This window comes from Nesoenas mayeri, assembly GCF_963082525.1.
Source record: "Nesoenas mayeri genome assembly, chromosome: 2".
Taxonomy (NCBI): Eukaryota; Metazoa; Chordata; class Aves; order Columbiformes; family Columbidae; genus Nesoenas; species Nesoenas mayeri.
In genome coordinates, this window is record NC_137543.1 from 148,096,076 (window position 1) to 148,111,827 (window position 15,752).

The 15,752-nt window shown below is 39.2% G+C and overlaps 1 protein-coding gene across 4 annotated transcripts in view; it reads right to left on the reverse strand.

The window, feature by feature from the left end:
- Nucleotides 1–5,837: 5,837 nt before the first annotated feature.
- The window catches only part of ZNF438 (zinc finger protein 438), a 52,620-nt gene continuing 42,705 nt past the window's right edge, over nt 5,838–15,752 (reverse strand). For 3 of the 4 annotated variants that reach the window (XM_080340219.1, XM_080340221.1, XM_080340220.1), the window contains 3 exons: nt 15,629–15,733; nt 8,435–10,268; nt 5,838–6,819 (listed from right to left, as the gene is read on the reverse strand). In XM_080340219.1, the coding sequence (XP_080196345.1) occupies nt 6,207–6,819; nt 8,435–10,268; nt 15,629–15,733 (2,552 nt within the window). In that variant the 3' untranslated portion in view covers nt 5,838–6,206. The remainder of the gene's footprint in view (nt 6,820–8,434; nt 10,269–15,628; nt 15,734–15,752) is intronic. The other variant, XM_080340222.1, reaches the window with a different exon arrangement.

Consider the following 15,752-nt stretch of genomic DNA (forward strand, 5'->3'; position numbering starts at 1 on the left):
TCCCTTTAAAAAACACCTTCTTGCAAACTTTGATTAGCTGCAGAGAAAAGATGGCAGATGACTTCAAATGGCATGAAGGTGGATTTATTGGCAAGAGTGTCAGGTTTGCACTTAGCGAGGAATTGGCAGATAGCAGAAAATGGCTGGACAGGATTCAAACTCCAAGGACTCAGAGCTGAAAAAGGATTTATTTGTATAGCGAAGTATAGCAGTGTATTTACTTCAGCTAAAATTAATAAAAGCTTTTAACTAAAAACACGAAGAAATTAAACTTCCAGTGGGAAGCAACTGCACTGCTTCAAAGGTATGGTCACAGGGATATTTATTGCTTTCCTCTCTCACCATGTCATTTATAGCTTCTAGCACTAGGAAGGTATATTGATCTCCTTGATCGGGTGTATGTTCAAAAGTCAGATTAAATCTGAAGCTGCACAAAATTACTCAGCATACAGCAAATAAAATGCTTTATTTTTGTCCTAAATCAACTGTAGAAAAAAAGTAGTATATTCATTGCATATGAAAGGCACAGAGACTGAGGTCCCAGAAAAAGCAGAGTAGCCAAAGGGGCACAAACGGGTAGACAAGAGGTTTGGCCATGGTCTACAACAACAAAAAAGACAGGGTTTGGTGCCAAAAGAAGTTCTCACTACTGAAGGATCACAAACTGAAACCACAACTTAATTTGGTTCTGGGGGGAATTTTTTGTCTCAAGTTTTGTGCTTTCTTTACAAATGTCACAAAATTGTTTATGACTGTGCTTTAAGTATCAGTGACCACAGCAAAGCCTTGTTTACGTCTGTGACTCCACCACTGGAGATGGACCAGTGGGAAGAGCAACAGAAATAGTTTCCATAAAGCCGAGCTCTGCCCCGCTCCCAGGCTGGTGTTAAGCCCTGCTTTGGGCTGGCCTGGCCGACCTCCAGGGTCCCCTGCAACCATTTTTTTGCAAAACACTCTGCAAAACACTCTGCATTCACAACTACTCAATGCCAGGCTTTTGGCTAGTAGCAAAGATGCCAGACACAATGCTGACTTTGCTGAGCCAGACATACATAAATTGCCTTCAGCCAGAGCAGCTCACAGAGGATGCTGAAAACATAGGGTGGCTAGAAAACAGAAAAATCAAAAGTAAAACAGCAAAAGAGAAGGGAAAAGAGGAGAAAAGAAAAAAATCTCAGTCAGCCTCTGAATTGCTGCTTTACACCATCAGATCTGCATGAGACACTTCTACGGAACTTCCCTGATCATAGTCTATGATTCTAACCTGGTGATGGGACATTCTAGTCTTTTCCAACAACACCTCAAATCACATTTAGCAGCTTATTTTTCTTATAGCAAACCTTTCACTTTTTTTCCTACTACTTATCAGTGTTGTATCTGCAGGAAATGGACTGAGCCATTTTCCTATTTTGCTAAGACTGATGTAGCATTTTAATTCACTTTTACAGACTCAAGCTAAAAGATGCTTCCCTCGGCAATCTGAAAGACCATGTTTCCAGTCTGGCAGCAGCCGGTCTCAGCAGTCAGCATGTGGCTCACCTATCTACAAGCGTTCAACTGTGATGCCACAAGAAGGACATTCACAAGGTCAGTTGTGCCACTTGGAAGAGCTCATGCCCATGGAAGCCAAGGATGCTCCAGACCGATGGACCTCAAATGGGAGCAGCCTCTGGAACCATGGAACAGGTGAAGGGAGAAGTTCGGACTAAGGCTACAGGACACCTGCACATAAACAGACCTCATATTCAGTACACTGCACCAACCTTCATCATCATTACTTCCTTCACATATTTCTTCCAGTTTCCCCCACTGAATTACGCTGTAAATCCCCAAGAGAGTGTCCAAGTATCTATGTGCCCTGGACCATGATCTGGAGTGGAACAACAGTAGAAATATTTAACAAAATTCAAGTCAAAGAGAAGGTATGGACATTTTTTTAACTCTTATGTCCCTTCGCCATCCTAAGTAACTCTGGACAGAACAAACTGTCTGTACTTACCAGCAGAAGACCTTTTATTGATAAATTTCATCTACAGCAGTGTAATTGTGCAGAGAAGTCCATTCATGTGACAGTTTGCTTATGTATCTCTTTAATCTCATTTCACTTCACTGATTTAATCTGTTATTCTAGGTTAAATTGAAAATTCCTGCAAAATAACTTTGGAATAATATTTCTGAGATTTGTCAGCAGCAGAAATCACAATTCATTCCACCATTTCTAATGCTTACATAGAGAAGTCAATAAAATGTGAAAAAAAATAGAAGGGAGAAAGTTTTCTTTGTACTCGACAGCACCAGACCTATCGTATTTTAGAACACTCCTGGTACTACTACATCAATAAAATTGCTAAACAAAGCACAAGTAGAGAAGTATGCTATTGTTATTTCTTAGGATTTCTTGAAGGCTTTTCAATAATGTATTAGAAATTCACTCAAGTCTGAAAAGCAACTTCTTTTTACACTCAAATTTGCAGCTTCTACTTTGGAACCGCAGAACAGTCAGCCACACGAAGTCATGCACTGAAGCCCGAATCTTGCATGTTGCCCCAATTGTGCATGGCTCTGTGAGGCCACCCAGGCTAATTTGATCCCACAGACATGTCCGTCTGCACAGAGAAAGGAAGTAAACACATTTTTTCCTGAAACTTGCTTGCAGGCTCAGGTCTTTTTCAGTATTCCTACCCAAGAAAAATTATGGTAATTTTACAAAACGTGGAGAAAATCCTAGTGTGACAGATGAGCTCTAAAAGCACACACCAAAATGAGGACAACCTTTTTAAGCCATCGGAATTTTCTTCATGAGACTCAACTTTTTCTGTGTCATACTAAGCACGCAGAGATTTTCCTTTTTCAGAGCTATAAGGAATTTGACAAGTAAACCTACTATGGTTAATAGCATTTTAATCTTTATGCATAATAATCGCCAACCTACATTGTACAGGTTTGATAATAATAACTGACAGCTGAATCTGAAGTATACATTTCTTTCCAAAATAGATGCGCATGTAGGTGGATGTGTTGTAGAAATATAATATACTACATGGCTGAGCCTAGATAAGCTGGTGATTCTCAAACGTCAGCATCATCTCCACAAAGTTAGGGTTGAAATCTGCTCTCCTAAATACCTGTTCATCCTTCTTATGACACTTTCTCTAAAGAGCTCAGTGAATAGTAGATAGAAGAAGTATCTAATGAGGTATGACAGAAAGTCTGAGGGAGCTAAACAGCAGAGACCTAAATTCTAATAAAGAAATGAAGTAAAACATTTATTGCCAGCAGCTATGTCAAGTTAGCCATAGGAAACTGTAGCTCTGCAGCTGGAGCAGGGCAATGCTCTGCAAGCCAGAGAAGCGATGGAACTCGTCCAGCTTTGATTATTTATGGTGTGATGATGAAGGAACAACTTTCCATGTGAGGAACAGCTTTAAAGTTGAACAGTGAAGCTGAAACAGAGATTTAATGAAAAATCAGAGGGGAACAAAACTACAGCTACAAAAACAATAACATTCGTTTTAACAATTTGAAAATATAATTTATGGGCAAAATCAGATGTTAACTTGTCCAGCTTCAAGGTAAACAGCAAACTGTATTTGTAACAACCCTTCCACCGAACAGCAAACACGCATTATTTAATGTTGCTGTGAATAAGGCTCAACTTCATGCCTCCAAATGTTATCAAAATGAACAAACATGCCAAACAAACACATTTTAAACAAAGGACACATCTGTATTCAATGCAAAGCTATTTTCAAAAATCCTAACCTTCCATAATCTACCATAATCGTAATAGCCTGAAACATAAGAATGCTTTCAGGCTCAGAAAAAAAAACAATCCAGGCTTCTAAATTTAAACATTTACAAGGACACTGAGAAATGGCTTAGAACCATACTTTAAAACATGTTTTCAGTCCTGAAATTGCTGAAAGCTGAGACCCCTTTATCCATTTCACCCGGACTAAAGAAAGGGAGAGAAGCACAAAAGTATGAAGAAAAGACTGTACAGGAAAATTTCCATTCTAAAAAAATGCAACCCCCTCCCTCGTCCCAAACTCCCTCCTCCCGTCATCGTGGCAGCTCCCCCCTGCTTTCACACAAAATGGAAGGTGACTCCTCTTGCCAGAAAACCACCACCAAAAACCTCATCTGCATCGCTGGCTCTGGTGCACCACCATTTTTAACAAATACTTCTTGAAAATATAAGGACAACTCTGCCACCATTGGTGCTGTTCCTGAACAGGAGAGACTCCATGTCTGAGCTGCATTCATTTCAGCTCATGTTAAACTATGCCAAGGAATGGGTGATACTGCAAGGAAGGTGATTTAATGTACGTCCTAAATAATGAACATGATCAAATCTTTTCAATATTTTTTTTCCCCAGCTCTTAAAATGGATGCTTTATGCTGGGAATGAACTTCCCTTTGATATATCATAACTATGCGAAGGAGGGATTGTTCTCATATTTCTGTTTCACAGGAAACACAAATCTGTTTGATTTTGAAAGTTAAAGGATTAAGATGGGGGGAAAAATGCTTCTAAATGCAAACACACTCTACGAAGTTAAATATAGTCTCAGTTTCATCTGGAACACTGACTTTAAAATTAGCTATTCCTTTCCAAATTATGCCATTCTCTTCCATCTGCCCAATGAAAATAAATATGACTATATTGTATGCATTAAAAGATGGGTGTGCCATACCCAATAGTAAGAACAAGCAGTATTCTTTAAGTAGTTCTGCACATGAAAGTAATACACGAAAGCAAAGAAACAACCACAAATATGTATTTATGGTAACAGACAGTAGGAAGGAAGCTTTGAAAATCTACAGGGATACTTCCACCTTACCAGGCACCTGTGCAGTCCTACGAGCATTTTCCTTTTACTTGTTTTTGGATCCAGTCTTACAGTTCAACTCCAGGGCAAAACACCATACAACAAGAAATTACATTCAAAACTATTAGCTCATCAAAACTGCCTTTACTGTTTAAAAATAAACCAAACTCACAAAATATTGCAACATCTTCTGGAATCCCACTCAGAAAAAGCCAACATTTTTAGGTCTCTTCCCATGTTCTCATCACCACAACTTTTGCAAAACAGGGAGAAGCCACTCAGGACATTTTAGGAATGACTCCTTCATCATTGCAATCCCTCAATTACAGTTTGACCACAAGAAGAAACAGATAGAGCACTAGTGTGGAGATGGTTTTGAAGCCACCATCCGGGCCAAGGGCAGAGGCACAAAAGCCGTACAGCAAGAGTGCCGAAGGCAGTGTGCAAAGGGCGCTGCTGTCGCGGGAGGTACACGGAATATGCTCCCAGTTCACTGTGAAACGTGCAGTCCATTGCAGAATGTCAGACCTCCCAGGAGTCACCAACTCAGATTACTATTGTTACAACAAACCTGATTCTTTTTTTTCATAAAGCAGTCAAGCTTTGAGGGTTCCATCTTCATGGGTAGCAACAAACTCATCTTCAACCCAAAGAGCTACAGGCAAAAAAATACATGTAGATTTTTGTCTTTAAAAATACAAAGATCCTTGCTGTTACCATGGCAGAATATAAGACCTAAAAGTACTCCCAATAACAAACCTGCAAGCAATGAACATGGTTGAAGACACTGAAATCAAGAAAACAAGAATTAAAAGCTCTTAAATTATAGGTTATAAAGCTCCTGAATGCTGGTTGCATGTATGTACATTCAGAGGATTCAGAGAACTGCACGCATATATATATATATTTATCATAAGATCTGGAAGCACAGTTGGGACTGAAACTACACTTTCAGTCTGGCTTGTCATTTCATTCAAGATTGAGACGACTTTGTATAAACTGATTTATTTTTGTGTGTAGAGCATAATTTGACTTTACAATTTTTTCCTTGGCGTTAACCATCAGTATTGAGCATTTGCTGCTGCTTAGTTCCTTAAGCATGAATTTTAAGCACAGTATTTCATAATTGGCTTGCATGTACCCATCTGGAATGATACTGCAGAAATACATTTTCTGTTTAACAAAATAAAGGTTAGCATAACTTTAAAACAAACAAACAAACCAAAACAAGCCAGCCAACCAACAAACAACAAGCCCACCAAGTAAACCTCCAAAGTAATAAATCTCTTGAGTTAGTTTAGCAATACAGCAAAAAAACCCATAAACAATTTGGTAAGGTAGCTGATGTTTTTCATAGCACTGTAGAATTGAGCTTCAATATTCATCATTATCAGAAAGTTCAATAATTCCTTGTTTTGATAACAAACTAAAAATAGTCCATAAAGTGGAAGGGTCTTCACAGTTATGATGACTCTGCCAATGATTACAAAGATCCTCTTTTCTTCCAAATAACTGTTTGCATAAAATGCAATTATAGCCCACTTTAGACCAAACTTCTATTTTTTTGCTTGGCGTATCAAAACCTACATTTTGCACCTCCTTGGCTGCTTCGCCACTCCCTGATTGAGTCAGTTCACTTTTAGATAACATATCAACATTATTCTGCTGGTGGAAGTACATCTGTCTTTTCAGTTTTGGAGAAGCGTAAACCTCCTCCTCATGGGCACTGCTTTTTGCTAAATGTCTTCTCTCGTTGCGCTGTTTCCAGAAGTGGGCTGTGTGTTTAATCAGCTCCCCCTTAGCTCCTCTATTTCCGTGCAAAACTCCTTCCTTTACTCTTCCCTGGATCTCTTCTCCATGAGAGCACAGTAAGTGAAACTTCATTTCGCCAAAAGAGTGTACAATAAATTGGCATCGACTACATTTGATCTGTAGCTTCGCTTCTCCTGGGTTATGGAATAGGTCCTCAAAATTACACTTATTTCCCCTGTTAAAAAAAGGAAATATGAACTACTTCAGTACCAGCCATGCACAGAGATGGCGGTTTCTGTCCTTATAACTTCCAAGAAGACATGACATTCATGAAACATTCTTTTAATTAAAAACAGGCACTGTTGCTGCAATATCTGATTTATTAGGAACAGAAAAAAAAGTAATAAGGCTGGTTAGGAAACAACTAAAACCAAATGTTATTCAGCACTGCTGACTTTAAGAATTATCTCCAAAATTAGCTTTGCTAGAAATAATCTTTTAACAATAGTAACCTTTCAATAAAAGGTTAACAACTTTTTTTAAGCTCCTGACTTCATGAGGGCAACCCAAATACTTCTAGGCCTGTGACAGAAAAGTGAAAATGAATATTACATGTAGCGTACTACTAAGAGAAACTAACTTGTTTACGCTGGGTGATCTAAGGTCAGTTTAAGGCAAAACCACATGTTCCACCTCCCACTCCAAGATGGAAACAATGAAACATCAAAGTTCCTTCTTTTTTTTTTTTTTTCCTAAAAGATTGTAACACAGTTTTTAAAAGTTTAAATACAAAATTTACACTTGGACAGACCCTCTCATTGATTTATGGTGGCTCTGCAGAATAAAGGACGCAGAGACTCATAATGCTAGAAAGTCCCCAGTTCAAGTTAAGCCAGTCAAAAGAAGATCACAGAAACCTTCTCACAATGTCTAAAAAAAGGACCACGTTATACTGTGTATTTATACACATTAGACATACGGTGATAACAAAACGGATAAACTAAATGATTCATTGTACGAAGGCTGGTACGGCTGAAAGAAAGGCACCGATGTTTCTTAGGTTCAGTACCTTGAAAAATCCTAACTGAAGCCCCAGAGAGTGGAGCTGTGCAAAGCAAAGTGTGTACAATTGATCTGTAGAGTCACAGTGATGCACCAGGTTAAAGCCCCGAGCTTATTAAAACGTGCTTAAAAAGAAGTAAATGCACCGTGGAACAAACAAAAAAGCCAACAACTGTACTGCGTCAAGAAATTTCACCTCAAAATTGTAATGCAGAGATAAAAGAATGTTCTATCCATCTTAATAAGCTAAATGCTAACTTTTCTCCTTAGCTAAGTGATCGCAAGAGCAGCAGTAATCAACACACAAGACGGATTAGTTCACAGCACTCCAGAGAAGGAAATGGGATAATTACATTTAATAGGGCAAATAAACTACAAGCTAATACTGAAATATGAATTGCTTTGCACTTATTGCTGTCGGTTCTCTTCTCTTCTGGGGAAAACCCCAAATGGGTAGAACACAGGAGAGAGAACAGAAAAAGTGCTAGCTGTGAGAAATCAACTGATCAAAATAGCTCTGCTGGCAGTATATTGGGTATTACTAGAATGGATGCAAAATTACTTTGGATATTCAAGTGTCAGTAATAATTTATATTCGATAAATCAGTTAAAAGATACCAGATGGTCTAATGGATTGACCAGATTCTGTAAGAAAATATTTAAACCATTAGGAATCTCACTCAGGGGGGAGGGGAAAGCAATAATTTTCATAATGGTGATGTTTATGAACTTCCACTGACAATCTGAAGTCCTGTTTTCATTAGCATTTAATTAGTGAAAACACTCACCTCTCTGTTGCTTCTTCTGCCCCTTTTATACTCGCGTCTCGCTTCTTTGAAGCCCTGTGTGGCTGTTGGTCGCTCGAAGAAGGCTCTGTGCTGATAACAACCCTGTGAACTTCCCTTAGGTGGCCAAAGTACACTTTTGCGTGGCCAAAAATCTTAGCACAGAATTCACAGCACACAAGCTTTTTGGGTTTGCCTTCATTGTGATGCAGTTTCATATGTGTGCTCAGGCTGCCAGAATGTATATAGGCTTTCCGGCAAATCCGACAGCTGTAAGGTCGTTTGTTTGTGTGTGTGTTCATATGGTCCCGAAGATGGTGCTTAAACTGGAAAATGTGGTTACAAACATGACATTTATGCAATGGCTTAGGTACAGCTGAACATGCACTTCTACTTAAATCATTTGATTTAGCTGATGTAGCATCACTTTGCTTGTAATTTAAATATTTGTTGGGAAGGGCACTATTTAAAAACCTATCTGCGTGTAAATGGTCAGGAGACGGTGTCTTGAGTATCGTTGCAGCAGTCAGTGGTGCAAAAGCCTGCACAACTACCATTGGTTTTGGTCTAATACTACGGTATTTTTTCACAGCCTCTGCTTTTTTGTCTTCAGGTGGCTGAAGATCAACTTTCACCCTCTCTCTTCCTTCTCTAAACTTATTAATGATGCATTTCCTTCGCTTGGTCTGAAAAGCCAATAAATCATCTGGGGCTCTTCTTTTCCTGGCTCTTCTTTTAGAGGCTGCACCGTTCAATTTTTTAAGACTGTCGACATCCACTTTATTGGATGGAGAGAAGGTATTTTCTCGAATGGTTTGCCTGGGGACGGCTAATCGCTTATCAGATGCTTTAGTAGCAACATGCAAGGTTTTCGCCAAAGCTGGTACCTTTTCACATTCAGATTTTAGTGAAGGACCAGCTACATCCGTAGCATTAGTATTCTGCTTAGATTTACAGAGCACTGAATTTTTCATCCTTGAATAAGGCAAAATAGGAAGTTTTCCTTTCGGTGCTGATGAAGTCATTTGTATTGTGCTGCCAAAAACTGCTGGTGACAGGACAGTAACAGAATTTGCAGAATTTGTGGGCTTTTCTTTTAGCTTCTCAGACTTTATGAATGACTCCCTTGTGGTTTCAGATGCTGTCTTCACAGAGCATAGACTTAGTTTCATGGGATTAATTGTACTTGCCGGCCTGGATAAAGAGTCTTTAACTACAGATGGTCCAGAAACATTGCCGTTAGCAGTTTCAGATTTGTTCACTAAAGGAGATCCAGATTCCACACAATTCCTTCTGTTTACCGATGTGGCAACTGTCATTTCAGCTGAGTCACAGCCCGTTTGCATCAATGGCTCTGTTATATCTGAACTAGAATGAGTTTCAGGACAGTCTTCAGTTAAGGTAGTCACAGGGATTGATGCTTTGGTAGGATTCTTGTTATATGCACCCAAAACAGAAACTTGTGCTGTTTTTTTGTCACTCAGTGATTTGTTTCTTAGAGGTTGGTACCTAGGGATAGGCAGCTTTAGGTTTTCAGAAGGGGCCACGTTTGACTGCTGGACCTGCTGCGTTAGGGCAGGGGCAACACACGGCAAAGCCAACAGAGAAAAAGTGCCCTCGTGACCAGCCACCTGCATGACAGCGTAGTTTTGAGTCGGTACCACCAGCGGTTTAGAGCCTGCAGCTGAAATTGGTGGATTTTGCTCAGGCAAAGATGACTGAATACAAGAAACAACTCCAGAAGTTAAAATTTTTGGTACCATTTTTGGAGCAATGGTCCTGAACTGACTTTTCTTCTGAAAACTTCGTATTATATCTGAAGGGGACTTGTGTTTATCTGTAAGAATAACATAAGAAAACTAGATAACATAACATACAGTATTTATTTTTTTAAAAAAAAAAGTATCAAAAATAAAACTGCTTACAAAGGATACTATTACACACAAACTTATTAAAATATTTAGGTATTTAAATGACCACTAAATTAAGTTTAGAATTGCAAAAGTTTCATAGTTGAAACAAAAATACTCCCTGAAGCAATGTGCTTGAATATAGATATGCAAAAAAAAGCCCTCTTAATCTAATCTTAAATGGCTGTTTCATTCTAGGTTAGGAACTACATGGCATTTCAGAACAAATACACTTATAAGCCTCTTTTGCCCTGGAAAAGCTGCACTAGCGGGCTGACAATATTCATCTGGAAGAACTAACAGGGACAGGATTTAAAATCCATGATGCAGAACTTTCCTGAGCGCCTGCTCTGAATATGATTATCTCTAAACCAGACTCATGCTATCTTTCAGTTTCTGTAACATCTAGAATTTGCAGGTTTTATCAGATACAGCCTAATGAAATCTTTAAAAAATTACTGCTATAAAATATACTTATGTGTAGTATAAGTGAAGAGGACTTAAGAGAATATGTACGATTGTTAAGTGCCCAATCACACGCATTGCTTATGTGCCTTTAATGCATAATAGAATTACTGCAGTAAGTTATTCAGACATTTTTTTGAAAGATGCAATTTACCAAGGTTGTATCACAGGTCACTCCTGTTTCTACTTGTGTCAGTAACGTTGTAAATATTTTTAGTAAAGGAGAATGTGAGGATAATTAAGTAAATCAAATAAAAGGAAAAAGGTAAAGTGTGTAAGATATAAGCTGCATTGAGCAGCACAGATATACGCTGACATCTCAGAGACTCCAGTAAAAAGGATTAAATATACAGTAAATAGTACCACTACCATTTCATAGAACAGCCTCATTAGGCACTCAACAAAATTAACTACTGATGCTTCCAGTTCTTAAAAACTGGGATAGATTTCCTGAAAAAAAAAAATAATTCCCGACAATCTCAATCACTGAAAATTCAAGTACAAAGATCACAAGCAGAGAGGCAATTTGGGAAGGCAGCAATGTAAGAAAAATACACTTTGAGAGAGGAATCACAGTTGAAGAGAATATGTAAGGGCAAATGCTGGGACCCTGAAATAATGCAATAAAGTAATTCCATAGGGAAGTTTCCATTCCTTACAATTGTGAAGCCTTGTATTGCAAATGCATTTATACATGGTTGTGGACTTAAAGAGGTAACTGTGAATTACTATCAATGCTGGAAACTCCAGTAAGTTTATCTTAATCCTGGATGTTCTTCTCAGACGTCACACACTTCGCAACGTGCACTGTAGGTTACAGAGCCATCGTGTTTTATGACCAGAGCTCCTGGACAGCTATACGTGCACACTCACGGTATGCACACGTGCCGCAAATCCAGTGCCTTCAGGACACACTAGATGCACTGAGCAATCACATATAAGCTGTACAGTTCATACACAGCAGGTCTGATGCTTCTCCAAACTCTTTCACATGCAACAGGTTCATAGAGTAATAACTATGCATGGGCATGAAACTTTGATCCTTTTATTGCCATTCACAGCATCAAACCTCGAGTCTATCCTGCAGCTTCTTGATCCACCAATTCAGTGAAACTGGGTACCACTATAGCTTTCTTTCTCCTCAGTGCCTGTAGAGAAGTCCGGAATTTCTAGATATTCTGTGCAGACTGGACTACTGCACATATGGAAATTCTGCACAAACATAAAGAGATCTCTATACACAGGGATAAGTCCAGGCCTACAGACTTTGTGCAACCTGGAAAAAGCAGAAACATAAATCTAAAATTTTGTTTCCCTACAGGCCTTTTTGTTCTCCAAAAGCTAGGAGTGTGTACTACTTCTCGTTAAGAACTTCAATTTCTGCCAGTGTACAATCACTAAATATACAGAAACCTTTATCTTTCCAACTACTAAGATTACTAATAATACTCATGTTATTTTTTGTTTCCTGCAAGATATTGTCTTGTTGCTGCTTTTGAGCAAATACTTTTAAGAGATTCTGAGAACTACAACAAAATGATGTAAAGTATTGGAATCATTAACCAAACTAGCCCTAAACTTCAATGCTAGTCATAGTTCAAATTGTACAGCTTGCATACAGTAGATGACAGAACAAGTATACTTTTATTTTAGGGGACAGAGTCTGCTCTTAGTTTTCCAGATGACGCTTGTCTTATACAGACATTAAAGAGTTCTTCCAAATCAGCCTTTATTCAGCTTGCCAAAATATTCCATATGAAGTAGTTTCCATTCTCTCTCACGTTTGGTTTGCACCTCTCCCTTTTTATTTCAAAATCTCCTTCACCAATTTGCAAAACTTCATCAGAACCCTACCTGTGCTGCTTTACACTCCCAGTTACAAGGCACCTGCTCTCCAACCAACAGTACTGAATGCTGTGAGGTGGAAGCTTTGCTGTGGAAATCCCAACTCTACAGAAGTGCAGCCAAAGCACCACAAAAGAGATGTTAATTGAGTTTAGGAGAAAATATTTGTAGAAATAATGCATGACACTAGCTTTAAAAAGAAGCATATGCTTCTCAAGTACAGCGACCTGTCTCAACGTATCTTCTCAGCATTCTACAAGAAAGTTCCATTCCAGAAGCCAAGACTTTCATGAATATCAACCGCAAAATGCTCTTTGAAACAAGATATGTTTAGATCAATGTTCTTATGCAGTTAACACAATACTAAGCATTGATATAACTACTTGTGAAGGGATTTTTAAACAAATGCTCTTTTTCCAACCAGCATAATTTTACCATAAATACATCTTCCAGGCAAGCTATGTTTGGTATCAGCCTTCAATACAATTATGTTTTCTTTTTTCTCGCAAGTTTACATTAGACAGTTTAGTGCAGAAATGCTCACTGCAGTGCCTCTGGCAAGCAAAGGTTACTCAGCTCTGGCATTCCCTCTCATCCAACACAGCTGCTGTAGTTATGCAGCTTACCCAGTGCCTACAGCTGGAAATGGGCTAGATGCAGACGAGTTATCTCACAGTTCTTCAGACTCTGTTAAGATTTTGCTTGTGGACCAGGAAAGCTAATTGGAACAACTGGTGGAAGAGCTTTTAACATCAGGAAAAACCAACCAGTCAATTCACAGACCAGAGGTCAAACTGACCCCACTCAGAGTGTGCAAGCACCATCAGTGAGCAAAACTACCTTTTCCATTTATACCTGGTAAAAAGTTTCAACAATTTCCTTTGCACACAGAGACCGCTGCAGTAATTCATGTCTTCACCACCCTGACACTGAAGGTCTTCAATATGGTCTGGCTACCACAAGGCTACTTGGAAACTTAAAAGAATCTTTCAGGGACATTCCACATCTATTCCACATCTACTGAGTTATTTCTGTCTCTTATTGAAAGGACTCATTTTGACTTGTCGGTTGTGGCCCAAGGAAAAGGCTTCATGCCTATGCAAACCCATGAAGTCCTGCATCTAAAAAGGGGAAATTTCAGTTAAGTGGCATTTTTGAGGATGGCCCTTGGTTTTATACATCATTTTTTCTGTAAGTCAGTCTACAGGTCCTTCACTACAAGACAAAAATTTTTATACTTTCTTTAAAATTTTCATTAAGAATAAAAGAAATGAATGAAAACATTAGATTTAATATCTGAATGACATGAAGCTAATTTTTAACTGCTGCATTCTCAGCCTTTCAAATAGGCATGGAGTTGGGGCAACAGGCAGACTCTTAAATAATTAAGCACAAGGTTAAATCAAATGCAACTCAATCCATTTACTTCGAAAGTCTCTGTTAAAAGATTAATGGTTACCATGCTAGTAGATCCAAGTATCAAATCACTTAGAAACCTGCAGGATGTCATAAGCTTTCACCTCTTCTAAATAACCTTAAAATTGCCTAGGATGGGACACCAGAATACTAGATACACCCAACCAGGACTGGATGCACCCAAGGGCTGTCCTGCCATTCAGAGAGACATGGACAGGCTGGAGAGTTGGGTGGAGAGGAACCTAATGAAGTTCAACAAGGGCAAGTGTAGAGTCCTGCATGTGCTGAGGAATAACTCCAGGCACCAATAGAGGTTTAGGGTTGACCTGTAGGAAAGCAGCTCTGTGGACAAGGACCTGGGAGTCCTGGTGGACAACAAGTTAACCACAAGTCAGCAATGTGCCCCTGTAGCCAAGGCCAATGGTACCTGGGGTGCATTAGGAAGAGTGTGACCAGCAGGTCGAGGAAGGTTCTCCTCCCCACTACTCTGACCCAGTGAGGCCACATCTGGAGTACTGTGTCTAGTTCTGGGCTTCCCAGTTTAAGAAGGACAAGGAATTACTGAAGGGAGTCCAGCAGCAGGCTATGAAGATGATCAGGGGACTGAAGCACTTTTCTTATGAGGAGAGACTGAGAGAGCTGGGTCTGTTCAGCCTGGAGAAGAGAAGGCTGAGGGGGGACTTTATCAATGCTTATAAGTATCTGAAGGGTGGATGTCCAGAGGATGGGACCAGACTCCTTTCAGTGCTGCCTGATGACAGGGTAAGGGGCAATGGGCATAGACTGAAACATAGGAGGTTCCATCCGAACCTGCTCTGGTGAACCTGCTTTAGCAGGGGGGTTGGACTAGATGATCTCCAGAGGTCCCTTCCAACCTTAACCATTCTATGATTCTGTGACAGTGATACACCAATAAAAAAATCAATGATGCATCGAAGTCTCTGATATAGCCATGCTGGGAAGTCCTCTGGAGGAAAGAGAGTCTTTCACAGGGCTGTTCTTCATTTATGGTTCCCCTTCCTTCCCGAGTCATCCAAGTCTGGTCTGCTGTAGTCTGTTCTGCCTTACTTTTGTACTTCGTTCGGTTTGTTCTCTACACAAAGCACGTAACGTGGGCGAACTCAGACACTGTAGAAAGTGTCCGAAGAAATTTAATTTTCCCCACTAATCTGGTCTACTTTGAACATTAAAATAAACAACCAGAATGCCAGAAACCACTACGTAATAGTGTTAAGTTTTAAAATAATCCTTGTAGAACCACCTCACTTGTGTAGGTGTGTATTTAATTTGTGTATGACTGGACAAGTGACAGAAAATAACAAAAAAAAAAAGAATCATCTTGTTTTGAAGGGAAAGGCAGAATACAGATGGAAGAGATTAATGAAATATTTTATTAAATGCATGTTTACTTTGTTGAGTCTTTTGCTGACTTTGAAAGGAAGAGTATCTGTTCTACCGGAAAGAAAAAAAATGCGCAACTTTCTAACAGACAAAACGAGATTTATTTCTGTCAATGACAGTTAATCATTCATTTTGCCAAATCTCCATACTCACTAAATACCTGTGGATATTGTCTTTCCAGCACAAGTTTCTTGGTTTTGCTGACCCAGCATACTTTGTTGGACACAATGTTTCTCTGCAGGATTAGCATGCAAAAAAACACCACCTGCAAAAGTGCTTCAGTC